Source organism: Macaca nemestrina, chromosome 11 (assembly GCF_043159975.1).
Source record: "Macaca nemestrina isolate mMacNem1 chromosome 11, mMacNem.hap1, whole genome shotgun sequence".
Lineage (NCBI taxonomy): Eukaryota > Metazoa > Chordata > Mammalia > Primates > Cercopithecidae > Macaca > Macaca nemestrina.
The window spans coordinates 122014401-122034371 of record NC_092135.1 but is presented as its reverse complement, the minus strand read 5'-3'; the positions used below and the strand labels follow the sequence as shown (position 1 = coordinate 122034371).

General features: G+C 41.0%; 1 protein-coding gene across 1 annotated transcript in view; it reads left to right on the top strand.

Moving 5' to 3' along the window:
• Positions 1-19971, top strand: part of LOC105481316 (WD repeat and FYVE domain containing 1) — a 71551-nt gene that overhangs the window by 31816 nt on the left and 19764 nt on the right. The window contains exons 3-8 of the mRNA XM_011740821.3: positions 1352-1425; positions 7551-7605; positions 12336-12486; positions 14613-14725; positions 18066-18192; positions 19326-19431. Of these exons, the coding sequence (XP_011739123.1) occupies positions 1352-1425; positions 7551-7605; positions 12336-12486; positions 14613-14725; positions 18066-18192; positions 19326-19431 (626 nt within the window). The remainder of the gene's footprint in view (positions 1-1351; positions 1426-7550; positions 7606-12335; positions 12487-14612; positions 14726-18065; positions 18193-19325; positions 19432-19971) is intronic.

Here is a 19971-nt window from a genome sequence, read left to right as displayed (position 1 = left end):
GTGTATGCATGGTTATTAAAGACCATTTTGATAGTATAAAGATATGTGTGTGTGTATATATATATATGTATATATATCATATACATGATTGTTGTTTTCATCCCAAACATCAGTATGGTGGATAAGGAGTATACAGGCTCATAGTCAATTCTAATTGTTTTGTGCACAATTTCCGTATGTACCTTTCAGAGTCAAATACACGGTTCTTGGATGCAACTGAAACAGTCTCTATGGTCTGATCATGCAGTTAGCTATGTTTTCGCTTTGGGGTACAATCCAGTATTGTAGTTTACTTCCTTTGGTGAGGATATTGGCCTATGAGAGAGAGAGAACTTTAAACTATATTCAAATGATGACTTCATTTAAAAGACATTTTTTCTTTTATCTTTTTTTTTTTTTTTTTTTTTTTTGAGATGGAGTCTCACTATTTTGCCCAGGCTGGTCTCAACTCCTGGCCTCAAGCAATCCTCCTGCCTTGGCCTCCCAAAGTGCTGAGATTATAGGCATGAGCCACCATAACCCACTTGTCTTTTACAAGAAGTTCTATTCCAAAGTAAATTCAAATTTGTTTGTTTTGTTTTGTTTTTCCCTAGCATACATTTCCTTGTTTTGGTTCTTCCGTTGCTAACTAAAATTCCTTAGGCTGAAACAAACCCAGATATATATTTTTTCAAATGTTCCAATTTATAAATCACTTTAATTCTAATTTTTGGTAAAAGGAGACAATTTAGAATTTCTCCTTTCTGAAACTCGTTCTCTAGCCTGTGATTTCTGGAAGCGGGTAGGTAGAACATGGAAAGAGTGTTTACATGAGGAGAGGCAGCTGTTCTCCCAGTCACATAAGACTGCTATGGACAAGGAAACCTGTCTGCACCTCACAACTCACATATGCCATATATCTGCACCTCACATATGCTCACATATGCCATAGAATAGGAATTCTGGTGCTGGGAACCCATCTTTGCACAGATTCTAGCTACTCTTTGACATTTGATGGGAAGGGTGGCAGGGGCAGGATGACCTCCTGAGTGTTTTGGGCAGCAGATCACACACTGCAAGCCCTGGTCCCCAAGGCTTGCCAGACGACAGGTAGGACTTTCAGTCAGATGAAACTTCGTGCTGGCTCGCTTCACCCAGCATTATAGAAATAACCGAGAAGATTTGTGAAAATAAAGTTTTAAACTAAGGCAACAGAGAGAACTTTAATAACGTTTTCAATTTACGTAATTTTTAGAAAACATTTTTACTCTCTCTCTGTGAACCTAAACTGTATAGTTCTTAATCAGTCACTTTGAAGAATGACTTAAAGTGCTTAGCTTTGCTGGTAATGTGCTCTTTGTCTTTCTGGCAGCTCCTTGCTCTGCTATGGCTTACCATCATGACAGCAGACGGATATTTGTGGGCCAGGATAATGGAGCCGTAATGGTAGGTAGCTTTTAGAATGTATTTATTATTTTCTTTATATTGACCTCCCATGTCCCTTATTGGCCAGTTAACTTTGGATTAACAATGGATGCTTGATTGTTTGGCATGAAAAATGTTTAATTTAGGCCAGGCACGGTGGTTCACATCTGTAATCCCAACACTTTAGGAGGCTGAGGCGGACTGATCACTTGAGCCCAGGAGTTTGAAGCCAGCCTGGGTAACACAGTGAGACCTCATCTCTACGAAAAATCAAAAAAATTAGTTGGTAGTGGTGCATGCCTGTGGTCCCAGCTACTTAGGAGACTGAGGTGGGAGGATGGCTTGAGCCCAGGAGGTCAAGGCTGCAGCTAGCTGAGATTGCACCACTGCACTTTCGCCTGGGCAGCAGAGGGAAACCGTGTCTCAAAAGAAAAAAAAAAAAAAAGTTTAATTCAGTATAGATATTAGGTCAAAAATGGATTAAATTGTTGCTTCATTTTAAACTAGTTCCTTGGAACTCAGAATGCTGTTGTAATTGATAGCTGGATGCTCAGGCTGACCCACAGATCATAGCCTTCATAGAGTGAATATGTCACCTACAGCAATCCACAGCCCTCAGCCGTGATGGTGGAGAGCCTCTGTGTGTGTGTGTGTGTGTGTGTGTGTGTGTGTGTGTGTAGCCATTCAGCCAGCAACTCACAGAGCTCTTTAAGGCAATACTTCACAGAGCTCTTTAAGGCAATACTTCTCAAACTATCTTTGGTAAAGGACATGATATTTAAGTTTTTAGTCTATTATAGATTGGCATTTTTGTGGGTCAAATTGTATGCATATATTTATTTTTTCTTAATTGAAATATAACATATAACATAATTATATTTATCATTTTAAAGTATATAATTCTGTGGTCTTGTAGTATATTCATAAGATTGTGCAACCATTACCATTCTCTAATTCCAGAATATTTTCATCACCCCTCCCTGCAAAAAAATCCCATACCCATTAGCAGTCACTCTCCATTGCCCCTTCCCCCAGCTCCTGGAAATCACTAATTTACTGAATCCAAAGATTTGCCTATTTTAGACACTTTAGATAAATAGATTCATACAGTACATGTGGCCTTTTATGTTTGTCTTTCACTTAGCATGATGATTTCAAGGTTCATTCCTGTTTGAATTAATTCACTCTTTTGGCCGTGGAATAGTATTCTATACTGCACTTGGTTTATCCCTTTATTAGTTGATAGACATTTGGGTTGTTTTCACTTTTTGGCTGTTATCAATAACGTTACTATGAAAATTCATGTACATGTTTTTTGTACATATTCCGGCTCTCCAAATCCTTGCTAACACTTGTCACTTTCTGCTTGTTTTGTTTTGTTTTGTTTTTGTTATGGTCGTCCTGGTGGATGTGAAATGGTACTAGATTGTGGTTTTGATTCGCCTTTTCCTAATCACTAGTAATGGTGAGGATCTTCTTAGGTACTTGTTGGTCATTTATATCTTCTTTGGAGAAATATCTGTTTAAGTCCTTTGCCCATTTTTAATAGAGTATTTTTTAATTGTTGAGTTGTAGGAGTTTTTTCTGTATGTTAGATACTAGACCCTTATATATGTTCTGCAAATATCTTCTCCTAAGAGCTGCCTTTTTACTTTATTTTTAAAGTTTAGTGAAGTCCAATTTATTTATTTATTTATTTTGGCTACTTAAGCTTTAGATACCATATCTAAGAAGCCATTGCCTAATCCAAGGTCATTTATACCTATGAAGATAAGTATAAATGAAGATTTACACCTGTATTTTCTTCTGAGAGTTTTATAGTTTAGCTTTACATTTAGAGCTTTGATTTATTGTAAGTTAATTCTTATATGTGGTATCACAGAGGGTTTCCACATTTATTCTTTCGTATGTGGACATCCAGTTATCCCAGCACCAATTGTTGAAAAGACTATTTTTTTCCCATTTAATTTTCTTGGCATCTTTGTCACAGAGCCAGCCGGCAGAGAGCCAGGGAAGTTTCCAGAAGTCAGTGTCCAGAAGACCCAAGTGAGAAGGATCTGTGTGCATCAGAGGACTCAGAGGAGGTTATAGTGGCTTGCTGGTGCGGGGCGATAGGGAGGCACCCTAGGAAGATTGGAGAAGTGGGCGGAGGCCGCCAGGTCGTGCAGGGTGTTGTAAGTCTGGGTAAAGCTTTAAATTTTAATGTAATTGTAGTGAGAAGCTGTTAAAGTGTTTTCAGCAGATGAATAGCATGATATAATTTACATTTTTCAAAGATCCCTCTAGCTGCTGGGTGGAAAACGGATTGAGGGGCGGCCAGAGTGGCGGTGGGATAATCGGGCTGTTTTAGCAGTCTGGGTGAAAGGACAGTGGCCATGAAGGAGGACAAGTGGATGGACTTGAGATAAGTCTTGGAGACATCTGAGATAAGTTGACTGTGTAGAGGAGAGGAAGAGAAGTCGGGTGACAGCCAGATTTTTGGCTTGAGCAGTTGGGTAGGAAGTAGTATTGTTTCCTGAGAAGGGTAAGGCTGGGCTGGGGAGGCAGTTGGAGGGAGGGGGACAGTGAGAGCCAGCCTCATTTGAGGTACCGATGAGCTTCTGACTGGCCATGTGAAGTTGGCACAGGATAAACAAAACTGGAGCCCCGGAGAGGTCTGGGCAGAGGACATCATCATCAGGTCATTTTTCAAGCCACAAGAATGATTGAGTAGCTGGGGAGGGAATGAAAGAAGTCAGGGCCTAGACCTGAGGCCTAAATAATGACAGCGTTTTGGAGTAGAGTTGAAGGGGAGGCCAGCCAGGGAGGAGGGGAAGTGATGATCCTTGAGTGTGACTTTAAGGGGCCCAGACCACCTTATGTAAGCTGAGTTTCCTGACCTTGCGTAGTCACGCCAGTCATTGAGGGGACTTAACTAAAATACAGATTCCCCAGCTCTGTGCCAGACCCAGAGCTTCGGAATCACTAGGGAGGGACCTGGGGATCTGTATAATAAGTAGCAAGTCCTCTAGGTGAACCCAAGGATCAAGTGCTTTAGAGAAACTACATGGTTTCGCTAATGAGGAACAGGAGCAGGTTTCTGGTTTTTGTCAGCTCAGAAATGTGTAGCAGGCTTTGAAGGGACAAGGCTGAAAGTACGGGTGCCAGTTAGGAGGCTGCCTCCAGATCCCAGTGTTAGATCGTGAAACACCGGGGTGGGGAGGAGAAGAGGTTGTGGCCTCAAGAACTGTCTGGGAAGCAGGGCTGGGTGTTTGAATAAAGGTCCATGTTGAAATAGAGAGCCGCTTTAAGATGACTTTCAGGTTTCTAGCCAGGAGTTAGCTGCTTCAGAGACAGAAAAGATGCTGATCTTTTTTGGGGAAAGGTGATGAGTTAAGTTTTGAGAACTGAACTTGGGTGCGTGTGCCTGAACCTCAGGGTTTGGTCTGGGCAGGGGTTGGGAGTTCCCTGAATGTAGACGTCAGTGGAAACTACAACGGTGGCTGCCGTGAACTAGACAGAGCTGGTAGATTGAGAAAAGCAGAAGGCCAAGGTCACATTCCTAGGGAAATGTCAATATTTAAAGAAAAGCCAGAGGGCTGGGAGCCTAAAGGAGAGACAGGAAGAATAGGCAAAGAGGGAGGAGAGCCAGCCAGGACAGTGCAGCTACGGAAGCCGGAGGGCAGTGAGTTTCAGGGAGGAGGTGAGTAAAGGTGTCAAGAGCAGGAGGGAGAGGATGAAATTAGGCCTGGGCAGTGCTCTTGGGATGGCACTTAGAAGGCAGCTGCTGATAACAAGAAGAGCCTTCCCATGCAGTGGGGTAGCCCTGGTGAGCCATGGACTGAAGTGTGACTGGGAGATGAGGGAGCCAGAGAGCCTGAGGGTAACCAGGGTGGGCTGATCATTAGAGAAGCTTTTGGCTGAGAAGGGGACAACAGAAGTAGAAGTATAGTTATGAGAGTTTCTTTTTTTTTTTTACTGAAAGCAGCAGCCTTGGACCAGGTGTGGTGGCTCATGCCGATAATCTCAGCCCTGTGGGAGGCTGAGGCAGGAGGATTGATCCCAGGAGTTGGAGACCAGCCTGGGCAATATAGTGAGACCTCATTTCTACAAAAATTAAAAAAATAGCTTATTGTGGTGGCATAACCATGTAGCCCCACTACTCAGGAGGCTGAGGTGGGAGGATCACTTGAGCCTGGGAAGTGGAGGTTGCAGTGAGCAGAGATTGCCCCACTGCACTCCAGCCTGAATGGCAGAACAAGACCCTGTCTCAAAAGAAGGAAAAAAAAAAAAAAAAAAAAAAAAAGCAGCAGCAGCCTTGATGTAAGGGTCAAGAAGAAAGATCCAGTAGAAGGGACAGGCTCCCTGCCCATGCAGTTCACACAGCAGCGGGTGGCAGGCAAGGGTGCTGGAAATGCATGACACAGTAGTGAATGCCAAAGCTCTCCGTTTTAGCCTTCAGTAAATTTTATGGGAATATCATGATGATGTGCATGCACATATATAACGAGAAGCCACTAAGTACAAGCTTCACATAGTGCAGTAGTGCAGTGTTGGTGCATTTATCTCCCTAGAGACCCTTTTGTGGCCTTCAGTTCAAGGGGAGACTGTCATTATAGGATGGCACATAAGAACTGTTACAGTTTTTAATGGAAAGGGGCAAGGCAAATCCAATTTAACATTAGTCAGCAGTTGATCAATTGCTCTTCCACTGAATACGGATGAATATATACCGTGCTGATACATTTTTTCTACTTTGCAAAAACAAGATGGAGAACAAGAAATCTGTATTCTTTTGTGTGCTTTTTTTCCCCCTCACTCTGGTCTGTCAGCAATTCATAATATCCATGTCAATTTAGCATTGATCAATAATAGTATTCTTGGCTGGGCGCAGTGGCTTATGCCTATAATCCCAGCACTTTGGGAGGCCAAGGCGGGTGGATCACTTGAGACCACGAGTTCAAGACCAGGCTGGCCAGCGTGGTGAAACCCCCGTCTGTACTAAAAATACAAGAAAAATTAGCCGGGTGTGGTGGCACACACCTTTAGTCCCAGTTACTCAGGACTCTGAGGCACAAGAATCGCTTGAATCCAGGAGGCGGAGGTTACAGTGAGCTGAGATTGCATCACTGTACTCCAACCTGGGTGACAGAGCGAGACTCTGTCTCAAAATAATAATAATATAATAATAATAATGGTAGTACTAGTAATTAGTGATTTTTCTTTAGAGTTTTATTTTCATAGTTTTATGTTGAGGTTGATTTTTTTTCCCAATAAAACATATGTACTTTAAATTTCTTTTCCAAGTTATAAAGGATTACATCTATAGAAAATTTGGGGCCAGGTGCAGTGGCTCACGCCTGTAATCCCAGCACTTTGGGAGCCCGAGGTGAGTGGATCACCTGAGGTCAGGAGTTCGAGACCATCCTGGCCAACATGGTGAAACCCCATCTCTACTAAAAATACAAAAATTAGCTGGGCGTGGTTGTGCACTCCTGTAATCCCAGCTACTCGGGAGCCTGAGGCAGGAGAACCGCTTGAACCTGGGAAGCAGACGTTGCAGTGAGCCGAGGAAGCAACAAGAGCGAAACTCTGTCTATAAATAAATAAATAAATAAATAAAATTTGGAAAACACAGGAGTATAAAAAGAAGCCAAAAACCACCTACAATCTCAACACTTCTTTTTTGTTGTTGTTGTTGTGTGTGTTTGTATATTAAATAGGTGTACTTTCCCCCACTAAATTGCTGAGCTACCCAGCGCCCTGTTTTTACTTTGCTGAGAGCTCTGTTAGTGAGGGGTCTTTGCAGTTTTGCTTTAATATGCAGTGTCTTGAGGGGTTTTTTGTGTCCCTAAGAGAATACAGTTTTGTAGTAGGAGGGAGAAGGAATACGGAGTGCTGATTTGGGCAGGAAGAAGTGGACACAAATCCCATGCTGGTCAGCAGCACTTACTTTTATTCAATTAGGTCTGTTCTCCCAAAGCGATGTTGGCCTGAGGACAGGTCTGATGAAGGAAGCAATTCATATCATTCCTAAATAACTCGTCTTAAGTCCCAGGTCTTGTGAGAATCATTTTTGGATTTCACTTCGTTTTTGAAAGTTAAGTTTCTGTTGTTTTATAAAACCATAACTCTTAAAGTTTTTTATTTTGTGCATTTGCTTTTAGGAATTTCACGTTTCTGAAGATTTTAATAAAATGAACTTTATCAAGACCTACCCAGGTAATTATAATACACATTATCTTGCATACACATACATGTAGACATACACAAAACTAGAACATCATCTCTTATGGTGAAAATTAGATTTTCACATTAACTTGTTAGTTTTGTTAACCCCACAATGAGAGAGACTGTTGTCTTTTAGTGATATTTCAGCTTTTTCTTGCTCATTAGCATTTAAAATTTTGTATATCAGGCACATTATCAGATTTAATTAACCATTCTTTTATCATTGGATATGTGTACCGCTTCCATTTTTTTGATAACACACACTACTCTTCATACATGTATGTGTGTGTATATAACTGTGAGTGTGTGTACAGTTTTTTGATATGTGTATACACGTGTGTGTGTGTGTGTGTATTCTTGAATAAGTGTATACATGTATGTGGAGGGGTATTCTTGACTGTTATTCTGACTCTAATCCTATAATGCATTTGTTTCATTTTGTTTTGTTTAAATAGAGACAAGATCTCAGTATGTTGCCCAGGCTGGTCTCGAACTCCTGAGCTTAAGTGACCCTGCCACCTCAGTCTCCCAAAGTGCTAGAATTCAGGTGTGAGCCACCACACCTAGCCAAATCTGTAATTCTGATTATTTAAGACAAATCCCTAAGTGCTCAGTGAGGAATTTTTTTTTTTTTTTTAAAGACAAATTCCTACAAAGTGGAATAACCAGGTCAGACATTAAAAAGTTTTTTAAATGCCCTAGATTTACTTTGCAAACTGCTTCACAGCAATAGTGCAGGTTTTTACAGTCCTGCGAATGGCGACTGAGAATACGTGTTCATGACGTCTTCACAACATTGCTGCCTTATAATTTCTTTTTCCTGTTTAATAGTCAAGAAAGTTCGCAATTTGAAAATGATTTAAGCTTTATTTAATGTTGACCACTTGTCATATTTTCTGAATGTCTGTTTATGATTTTGTGCGTATTCCCAGGGAGGTGTAGTGTTTTCTAACTGATTTGTAAGCACTTTTCACTACAAAGCTATCAATACTTTGTGGCATCTGTGACATATACCTTTTTTTCAGTTTTTACTTTATTTAGTAAATTTCAGTATTTTAAAACTTAACAAAAGCAAGATCCCAATGACAACTTCAGATTGAAGTTGCAAAACTAAAGCATTTTGATTAAGTTGTGGATTCCCATCAGCCAATTAGCTGATTCCCAGAAACTTCACCAGAAGACGTAACATGTAGCCTCATTTTATTCACTCTATACTTCTAAAATTTTATATTTAATGCTTGTGGATAAAGGTAAAAATTAGAGTGTAGATGTTTTACATATGTGTTGTTCATCTTGGTGAAATGTGGTCTAATGATAGGATACTTTATTAAGAAGGCCAAATTGCTTTTGCCTACGTATTGTTTCACCTGTTCCAAATTTAAAATAGGAGAAAAGCGTCCAGGTGCAGTGGCTCACCCCTGTAATCCCAGCACTTTGGGAGGCCGAGGCAGGTGCATCACTTGAGGTCAGGAGTTTGAGGCCAGCCTGGCCAACGAGGTGAAACCCCGTCTCTACTAAAAATAACAAAAATTAGCCGGGCGTGATAGCACATGCCTGTAGTCCCAGCTACTCAGGAGACTGAGGCAGGAGAACTGCTTGAACCCGGGAGGCGGAGGTTGTAGGGAACCGAGATCGCACCACTGCACTCCAGCCCAGGCAACAGAGCAAGACTCCGTCTCAAAAATAAATAAATAAAATAGGAGAACAGTGATGCAGCAATGCCCATATATTTGCCCTTGGAGTATGTTAGTCAGGGAAACTGTTTTGTGACAATGAATGATAACACTTTCCAATCTTGCATTGAGTAATGTACTACTAGCATCATGGTGTTATTGTAACACCAGAAACAACTTTGAATTCTCAGCTATCATGCACGGGTTTATCTTTAAAATAATCAAGAATCTGTAAGTTCCTTTACGAGATATATACCTACGAGTTTGGCGACCTTTAAATGCCTGATTTGGAGACCCTTAAATGCCTGGTCAATGTTTTTGTCAAAAGGCAAATTCCTTAATAAATTATTTCACCTGGCCAGTTGTGGTAGCTCCCACCTGTAATCTTAGCACTTTGAGAAGCCAAGGAGTTTGAGACCAGCCTGGGCAACATAGACCGTACCTCTGTAAAAAAATTAGCCAGCCATGGTGGCACACACTGTAGTCCCAGCTACTTGGGAGGCTGAGGTGGGAGGATCATTTGAGCCCAGGAGTTAGAGATTACGGTGAGCCATCATCAGACCACTGCACTCTAGCCTGGGCAACAGAATGAGACCCTGCCCCTCCTTTTTTTTTTAAAAAAAAACAACAAAGAATGTGTGTGTGTGTGTATTTTTCATCTGTCATTAAGGATGAAATTATTTCATACTCACATCTCATGTAATTTTTATCTATATTTTGGTTGTCAAAGTTCCTTCTTTTTTTTTTTTTTTAAGAAAGAGCCTCACTCTGTTGCCCACACTGGAGTGCAGTGGTGCGATCTCAGCTCACTGCAACCTCCGCCTCCAGGGTTCAGCCGATTCTCCTGCCTCAACCTCCCTAGTAGCTGGGATTATAGGTGCGAGCCACCATGGCCAGCTAATTTTTTGTATTTTTAGTAGAGACGGGGTTTCACCATGTTGACCAGACTGGTCTTGAACTCCTGGCCTCAAGTGATCCACCCGCCTCGGCCTCCCAAAATGCTGGAATTACAGGCATGAGCCACCATGCCCCACCAGTTGTCATAGTTCTTTATGGGCTATAAGGCGGCATAGGTTTCTTTTGCAGTGGTTCTTGGACCTTTATATTTCATTGACTAATAACATTTTAGAAAACTTTTGGAGGACTAATATAGGGATTACTGTGTTTTTTATTTTGCCAAGTGAGAGTTTAAAAACTAAAAATGAAGCAAAATAAGCATGACTATATCTCACTATACTTTCACAAAAGAAAAGGATATCTAAAAAATACAAAACAGCAGAAAGGATGTAATCTTAGAAATAGGATAGTTCTTTCCAGGAAAAAATAGTTGACTATTCACTACAGCATCTTTACCACAAACTAGTTTAAACCCTATGACTATTTGGCCCGAGTTTAACAACTACAGGTTTAGTGGAAAAAGTGTTTTGAGTCAGACACACCAAATTAATCTATCACTTATTAGACTTTGGGCATATATTTATATTGATATTTAATATATATTTATAAATATTTAATAAATACTTAATATTTGCTTCTCGGTTTTCTTATCTGAAAATCAGTATAATAATACACACCCTGTAAGTATTTATGCAAATTAAATATTAAAGCAGAAAAAGCATTAGGCTCCACATCAGACGATGAGACAGATCTTACAAGACATGGCCTACTCAAATTTAATATTTCTTTCAGTTTTAAATTTTTATTTCTTAATTAGAGACAGAGTCTCATTGTCTTACCCAGGCTGGAGTGCAGTGGTGCAAACATAGTTTGATGTAACCTCCAACTCCTGGGCTCAAGAGATCTCCCACCTCAGCCTGCTGAGTAGCTAGGACTATAGGCAAGTGCCACCATGCCCAGCTGGTTTTAAAAATGTTTTTTGTAGAGATGGGGTCTTGCTTTGTTGCCCAGGCTGGTCTCCAACTCCTGGCCTCAAACAGTCCTCCTGCCTCGGCCTCCCAAAGCACTGGGATTATAGGTGTTGAGCCACTGTGCCCAGCTGAATTTAAGATTAATAGCTCTCATAGCATCCTTTAAGTTTCAGAATCCTTCATGAGTATGTAATTGTTCAATGTAACCTTTCAGCGGTTGATGAATCTGACTTTCACGTAGACTTTTGGGGAGAGTCCCTCAGTTCTTCCTAAGCAGTCTGTACAGCTGAGAGCAAGGTCAGCAGTCTCTCTGTCTGGCCTTTGACTTCGTTCATCAGATTGGACGCTTATTAAACATCTACTGCATGCAAAGTTCTGTACCAGATGAAGTAGAAGGCAGGTAACACTGCCCCGGTGTGGCTTATAATCGACCTGGAAATCTTTCCAGAGTTAGGTAACAGACAGAAAACCTTCCTCATTCTCAGCTGTTATTTTGGAACAGAGAACTTCACAAAAGCTTTGTCTTTATGAATAATAAAATGTTACACACTGATAAAAAGTATTCCAGAAACAAAACACATAACACCACTTTTTAATTTTAGAAAACTGCCATTGCTCTTATTTAGAATGCCAGTGTTTTTGGAAGGTTCAAAACACTGAAGTTACAGACGATTAAAAAAACATTGCCCTGTTACAACTGCTGCTTTCCACATGGTCCTCGTTCGTAAAGTTTTTTAGAGCAAAGTAAAAATGTTCTCTTGAGCATAGCAAAAAAAAAAAATTATATATATATAATATATATAATATATAATATATAATATATATATAAATAATATATATATTTTATATATATATTATATATATGTTGTATATATAACATATATATATATATTCTAAGCTAGTATTTGATTTCTCTTTGGGCATTACTCTTTAATGATTCCTAGCTTCTGGTGGCCATGACTGTGGGGAGCAGAGGGCAGGGCCTTGGAGAGAGCCTGTGCTAGTGAGTCGTTGAGCTGGGGCGGGTTGTCTGAAATATATTCACAGAGGATAGGCATTTCCAGTACACTCTTGTACACAACTGTGTCCCGGCTGAGCGGATTGAGAGATTGAGCCTCAGTTCTTCCCCATGGAGTGCTGTTTCTGGAGATGACAACTCTTCACCGTTCTGTTCCTGCAGCTCATCAGAACCGGGTGTCTGCGATCATCTTCAGCTTGGCCACAGAGTGGGTCATCAGTACTGGCTACGACAAGTGTGTGAGCTGGATGTGCACGCGAAGCGGGAACATGCTCGGGAGGCACTTCTTCACGTCCTGGGCTTCGTGTCTGCAGTATCCTTCAGAGCCACGGACCTCTCCTTCCCCTAGCCTCTGCTTCTCGGTGTTTGGTTCTGAATCTCATCCCAAACTGCTAATTGAGATCTAAAGACTGAATGAAACCTATTTAAGTTTGGGCAAAAGTAATTGTGTGTTTTTTTTTTTTTTTTTTTTTTTTTTTGCCATTGAAAGTAATTGCAAAAATTGCAATTACTTTTGCACCAACCTAATACATATTTCACCGAAAATCCAAGAACTTCCATATTTGCTTTTCTTGCTGTAAACTGGGTTTATTAAAAATAATAATGAAATGAATTGTTCTCTGCTGGGAGGTGCTGTAAGTTTTTAATACAAAATTGTGGAAAACCCAGGCCCATTAATGCAAACCCTTCCTCTCACGTCTTTGCGTTTCTAATGGAAAGACTTTTTATTGTGTGAAGAAAGGAAAACAGGAACTTGTCTGCTAGTAATTGCTAATTTGCAGACTCTGTAAGTGTATATACTGAATATTAAGGGTTTATAGCCTTGGGGTTTGTTCCTAAATGGGCTACAAGGAGTTTTACACAAAACTTTTGCTTAATGCTTTTTTGTGTGTGGAGAGGACCCATAATCCTTATAAAACTCTCGAAGATGGCTCAGGATCCCCCAAAGTGCTGAAAATCACTGCCTAAAAAATTCCTGCTACTACATGGAATTTGCTTCCTGTAGAGCTCGCCCTTCCCTAAGGATCTCCCTGCCTGCTGTGTATCTTAGTGATGGCAAGATCAAGGTTATCAACAACAGGCAGACACCCCATGGTAGTTTCTCTCTCAGAGTTGAATGTCTGGCGTAGTAAAATTCCATCCATTGAAAGCCTTTCTTTACAATGTTTGCTACAAATGAATGCACAGCGCGAGATATTTAAAATAGTACCATATACTTTAGGATCAAACAAGCAAAAAATACTCAGATACAGTGTGTGCTACATAAGCATTTTTGTTATGTGCTAGGCCTCTGATAATGGATTTGTAGAAAATGACACAGAATCACAGTCATGCCCTAGTTTACCGTGCTCTTTTTGACTGTGTTTTGGAAGAGTGATAGTTATCCTGTTGTAAATAGCTTTCATATTATAAATACTAGTTAACATGTTGTGTATAAATTTCTGGTTTTCCAGAAATATCTATGGCCACAAATTGAGAAAGTAATGAGTTGTGACCAATAGTTAATATATTTTCTAAATTTAAATGTACTACCGCCACAAACAACTGCATTTTGGATTATTGAACTATCCACAGTAATTTAAAGTGAATCATCCTCTTCATTTATAGCTAAATTCTCTAGGCCAAAAGAAACATGGATTCATGTCTTGTATTTACTGTCAGATTTGCATTATTTTCAGAGATATTTCATAAATAACCATTACGTTTCAGAGCTTTCTTGCTGTTTTCAGTAGTTAGCATTCTTTTCTTTTCTTTCTTTTTTTTTTTTTTTTTGGCTCTGTCACCCAGGCTGGAGTGGTGCAGTGGTATCATCTCAGCTCACTGCAACCTCTGCCTCCTGGGTTCAAGCTGTTCTCTTGCTCCAGCCTCCCAAGTAACTGGGATTACAAACGTGTGCCACCACACCCAACTAATTTTTTGTATTTTTAGTAGAGACGGGGTTTCACCATGTTGGCCAGGTTGGTCTTGAACTCCTGACCTCAAGTGATCTGCCCACCTCAGCCTCCCAAAGTGCTGGGATTACAGGCATGAGCCACTGCACCCAGCCCAGTAGTTATCAGTTTCACTCTTTGACACTTTATTGTACTTGATTATGTCTACTTGTTTTTGTGTGTGTCTGCATTACCAGCTCTTTTTTCATTGCCAGTTCCTGGGATCTTGCTTGATATAGTAACAGGCACTCAATGAGTTCTTGTTGAATGAATGAATATAAACTTTCTCAGTAATAACAGCTATTTTAATGTTTACCTTCAATATTTACATATTGCATGATTTTCAGTTGGGTATTTCCTTTTTTGTTATAGTTTTAGGTATATGCTTATTCTCTTTAAAATGCATGTTTTCTAACTTTGGAAACTAACTTTGACTAATACTGGTGTCTCTCTTATGAGTGGATTTTCAGGTGATTTCTGTTCTACATCCTTGACTGCTTCTCCTCAGATATGACTTTGACACTCAGTATGCTTTCGTTGGTGATTGTTCTGGGCAGATCACCCTGCTGAAGCTTGAACAGAACACGTGTTCAGTCATCACAACCCTCAAAGGACATGAAGGTAGGCTAGAATATCACCCAAGATGCCTAACTTGGGCATTCAAATTCAGTTCTCCACTACGTGAATTCATGAATGCTCTGTTCCTCATGATCTGTCAGATTTCATTTTGATTGGCCAGATACGGGATTCAGAGTGAAAACTAAGCGAAGGTGGGGTGATGGGTTCATTTCATATTGTCGAAATCCCTTCTAAATTGCTTGTGTGGATAATACTTTCTATGTTGCTTACCTTTTTAAATTAAGTTATGGCTGGCACATTGGTTCACACCTGTAATCCCAGCACTTTTGGGGGCCGAATTAGGTGGACCACTTGAGGCCAGGAGTTCAAGACCAGCCTGGCCAACACAGCAAAACTCCCTCTCTACTAAGAATACAAAAATTAACCAGGCATCGTGGCGCATACCTGTAATCCCACCCCCAGCTACTTGGAATGCTAAGGCAGGAGAATCACTTGAACCCAGGGGCAGAGGTTGCAGTGAGCCGAGATTACGGCACTACACTCCTGCCTGGGTGACAGAGTGAGACTCTGTCTCAAAAAAATAGAAATAAAAATAAAATAAGTTATCATGTTGACAAGACCTTTAAAATTACTTCTAACTGGTAAAACCTTTGGAAGAGTTGTTATTATTACTTTAAAAAATTTTATCAGTTTCTAAGCCCCTGAGCAAGACCTGATAAATACAATTAGAAGGAATGTGTGGGCTGGTTCAGCCTCTGCTTGGGAAACCTACCCTGCGTAGGTACTGAGGGGAAAGAATTATTGGGTGGAATGTCATTTCTGTAGTGCAGTGGGTTAGTGAAGCTCTGTGGAGGGGTTTTTAAAGTCCGTTGATTGTATGTGACTCGCCACATACATACATGTAATAAAGAGGTTTCATTAGATGCTGTATTGGGCCATTCTTGCATTGCAATAAAGAAATATCTAAGACTGGGTAATTTATAAAGAGAAGAGGTTTAATTGGTTCGTGGATCTGCAGGCTGTACAGGACGCATGGCACCAGCATGCTTCTGGTGCGGGCCTCAGGAAGCTTATAGTCATAGCACAAGGTGAGGTGTGAACAGGCACATCACATGACCAAAGCAGGAGTGCGGGTGTGGGGGTGCCAGACACTTTTAAACAACCATATCTCAAGGGAGCTCATTTACTATCTCAAGGAGAGCACCAAGGGGATGGCACTAAACCATTCGTGAGAAATCCACCACCATGAGCCAACTACCACGCCCCACCTGCAACACTGGGGATTAGTTTAACATGAAATTTAGAGGCCGGGCCCGGTGGCTCACACCTGTAATCCCAGCACTTTGGGAGGCTGAGGTGGGCAGATCACTTGTGGTCAGGAGTTCGAGACCAGCCTAGCAACATGGTGAAACCCCATCTCTACTAAAAATACAAAAAACATTAGCTGAGCGTGTTGGCGGGCGCCTGTAGTCCCAGGTACTCAGAGAGGTTGAGGCAGGAGAATCTCTTGAACCCGGAAGGTGGAGGTTGCAGTGAGCCAAGATCGTGCCACTGCACTCCAACCTGGGTGACAGAGGGAGACTCTGTCTCAAAAAAAAAGATTAAAAAAAAAATATATATATATATATCAACAAAATTTAGAGGGGATACATGTCTAAACTGTGTCAGGTGCTAAGCCGTAATGGATTGAAGTTTTCATACCGATCACAAGATCAAATTCTGATATGTGTCACAAAATACAAGCTTTGAGGCCCTCTGGTTTATGGAGAATGGGGGAGTTGCTGAAAGAATTAATGATGAACTTATTTATGACCATAGTTAGCGTTTTAGTTGTAACAAGTTATAATAAATGTACACTATGCTTTCTATGTAATCTATTTAGGTGAAATAAGAGTATATCAAATCAAGGAGCCTGTAGGGGAAAAGAAGAAAAGAGAACAGCAAGTTAAAATGGATTTGGGCAGGAAAGCAGAGGCCCGTGAAGAAACCACTTTCTGTTTATGACTAATTCTCTCATGACCCCCAGGCTTGTCAGTTTTTTCAGGGTTGCTAAAGGCAGAATGGGTCTGGTAACTACTTAGTAGTTTTCATGTTGAAAGACCGTATTTATCTGCTTTTAGGCCTCTAACTGAAATGGATGGCACACAGATTACACAGGGTCAAAAGTCATGTGAAACTAACCCCTGAAGCCTTTGCAGAATATTTCTTTGTTTCTACTTTTGTTCTGTTTTTGGAAAGTGTGTGTGAGAAAGTAGTTTCTGTTTGCTTTTGAATATGGCATCATTAATTCTCTGTATACCTACCAAAATTATTATTAGCTTGTGTGGCTGGTTCAGTTTTACTAAGTTGATTAATAATGTTTTTTCTAGAGAAACAGCAGTCGATGAACAGGGAAAGGATCTACTGAAAGATCCACCTGTATGTAGAAAGAAAGATTTCCTCAAGGGTTTCAAATTTGATAAGTTAGCCAATATAAAGTATGAAATGGGAAGTTCAGATTTTTCACTTAAATTACTTGGCATAATTGTGTAGTGTACAACAGACTTTTTTCTGTGGTACTTAATTTTCTTAAACATAGACATCTTGGGGTAAAACACCTGAAAGGTTCCAGAGACCCAGAATAATCTAGATTTTTTTATCTTGTGTAGGTTGGACACAGTAAACTTTACTGGTTTTTCTCACTAAATATTACTAGCATTTTTTTTTCCCAGTAACTTTTTCTGAACATTTCATATGTAAGCTACTTTGTAATTTTTGGCACAGAACAAGGAAAAACTTCTTTAAAAATCTTTGTATTCCAAGCAGTTTTTTCTGTTTTTTGTTTTTTGGTTTTTTTTTTTTTGAGACAGAGTCTGCCTAAGCTGGAGTGCAGTAGCGCTATCTTGGCTTACTGCAACTTCCACCTCCTGGGTTCAAGCAATGCTCCCTCCTTAGCCTCCCGAGTAGCGGGGATTACAGGAACCCGCCACCATGCCCAGCTAATTTTTGTTTTTTTGTGTTTGTTTTTGTAGAAACAGGGTTTCACCATGTTGGCCAGGCCTAGTCTCGAACTCCTGGCCTCAAGTGATTCGCCCTCCTCAGCCTCCCAAAGTGCTGGGATTACAGGTGTGAGTCACCATGCCCAGCCCCAAGTAGTTTGATGCACAATTGAAAATTCTAATCTTACAACTGTGGATAATGGTGCTGTGTCTCCTGTATGACTCATGATGGCATGGTTGAATGACCCGTTGTACACCATGAAGGTACCTTTTTGCTTAAAGACTCAACTGATCCTAGTTTGGTCTTCAGCTGTCAAATGTGTGCCTCCTGATGTAGAGTTATATTTTACCTCTCCTCCCTCCCCTCTCCCCTGCCTCCCTCTCTCTCTCTCACAAATCCCTAGGTAGTGTCACCTGCCTCTGGTGGGACCCTATTCAGCGGTTACTCTTCTCAGGAGCATCTGACAACAGCATCATCATGTGGGACATCGGAGGAAGAAAAGGCCGGACGCTCTTACTTCAGGGCCATCAGTGCGTGACCACTTGTGGGGGTGGGGAAAGAATCCGAGTTAGTGGGGAGCTAGTGAAAGGCGTTAGTAGTCTGATAACACTTTCTGCAAACCCCGCCTTCTAAGATGGCAATTATCATTGATAGCGCTCAGTTCACTTTTAACTGCTTTCTGTCAGCCCCAAGGGTCTGATGTTTAGTAGCAAAACAATAACAAAACACGAGTACAGGACTTTCTTCCTTCTTAGTCCAAAGAGCACTTGCCACTTTCTCTCTTAAGGAGTCACCCCGTTGAAATATCTGATTAAGGCAGGCATAGAACAGAGATGCAGGTGAGGATTTTGACCATGGAAGGTTGCATGTAACATGATGCTAAGCTGTTCTTGAGCTGGGAGCCTAACTCGTTTTTTGTTTTTGGTTTTTTTATTCTAAAAGATATTGAATTGAGAAATAATGTCTAGTTTGACAGTGGAATTCACCTGAGTGATACCATTGTATATTTAGGATCTTGCCCTCTATCCCTGAAAGAAAAAGAAATACCTCTTCACCCCGCTTTCCTTTCTTTCCTTTTTGGCTAGACTGCAGCTGTTACTGTAATCACAGTCAAGCTGAAAATTAGCTGAGGAAACATATTGTACACTATAACAGGCCAAGAGCTTGTTTCCTTGGGCATCCTAAAGGGCTGTATGACAGGCATGCAGGCGGGACAGAGGCCTTCACCCCGTCTGTGTGTGTGTCTGTGCACACTAGCGATCTTTGTGGTGTTGGGCTCCTTGTTCATATGAATTGTGTTCAGTAAGGGAGTTATACCTCCTTTGTTCTTTTTTGTTTCTGAACAAATAGATAAATCTTATGCATCTGAAAGGGAAATCATGGTGATTGGTCCCGAAAACCATAGCCCTCATCAAATCTCTGGCCTACAATTCTTAATGACTGATTTGAAAGTAGTCGTATGTTTTATAGAAAGTATCATTCTGTATTATGAGTTATAAAATGCCAAGTAAAGTTTATACTAGAATTCATTTTACCATGCTGGATAGTCAGTGGTAAAATACCACTTGTTGGTTTTAATGAGGAGAACGATTTGAGCCTAAATGAGATAGTTCCCGTGTTTTTCCACATGGAGACAAGTGACTATTGTGTGTGCTGTTTGCAGTGACAAGGTGCAGTCGCTGTGCTACCTTCAGCTCACCAGGCAGCTCGTCTCCTGTTCCTCGGACGGCGGAATTGCAGTGTGGAACATGGATGTTAGCAGAGAAGAGGTAAGAGACAAGGGCAAGTCCAGGCCGAACGGGAGAGACCCCCCCAAGAACCCGGCTTCTTGGCTTTTCACCCAGTGAGCTGTAAATGCCGGTCCAGGTGCAGACAGTCCCAACTTCCCCTTCTGCTAATGGGTTATTTCTGACAAGGTCCTTTGTGTGATTGTGCACTGCTTCCTTCCTCTACTCATTTGAGAGTTTCTACCAGTGACATGCAGTATATACAATCAGCATTTAGGCTGGTTCTCAGCCTTGAGCAATACACTGAGAGAACACTTTGAGACAGATTTCTGGCATATCCAGGGATCTGGACTGCACAGAGGTCCTCCGAAGCACCATTGTGGTCCCATAGCATTCCTGTAGGAAACCCTGCGGTATGCATCAGTGACTGCTGTCAGGGACATAGCTAAACACTTGACATGTTTCTAGGAAAATATATTTCCATTGCTCTGCTCTTACTTCCCATTGAGTTCTAGTTCACTGAGGCCATGTCGACATAGTATTCTTTTCAGGTGACCTAATTTCTAACTTGGTGGGCCACTG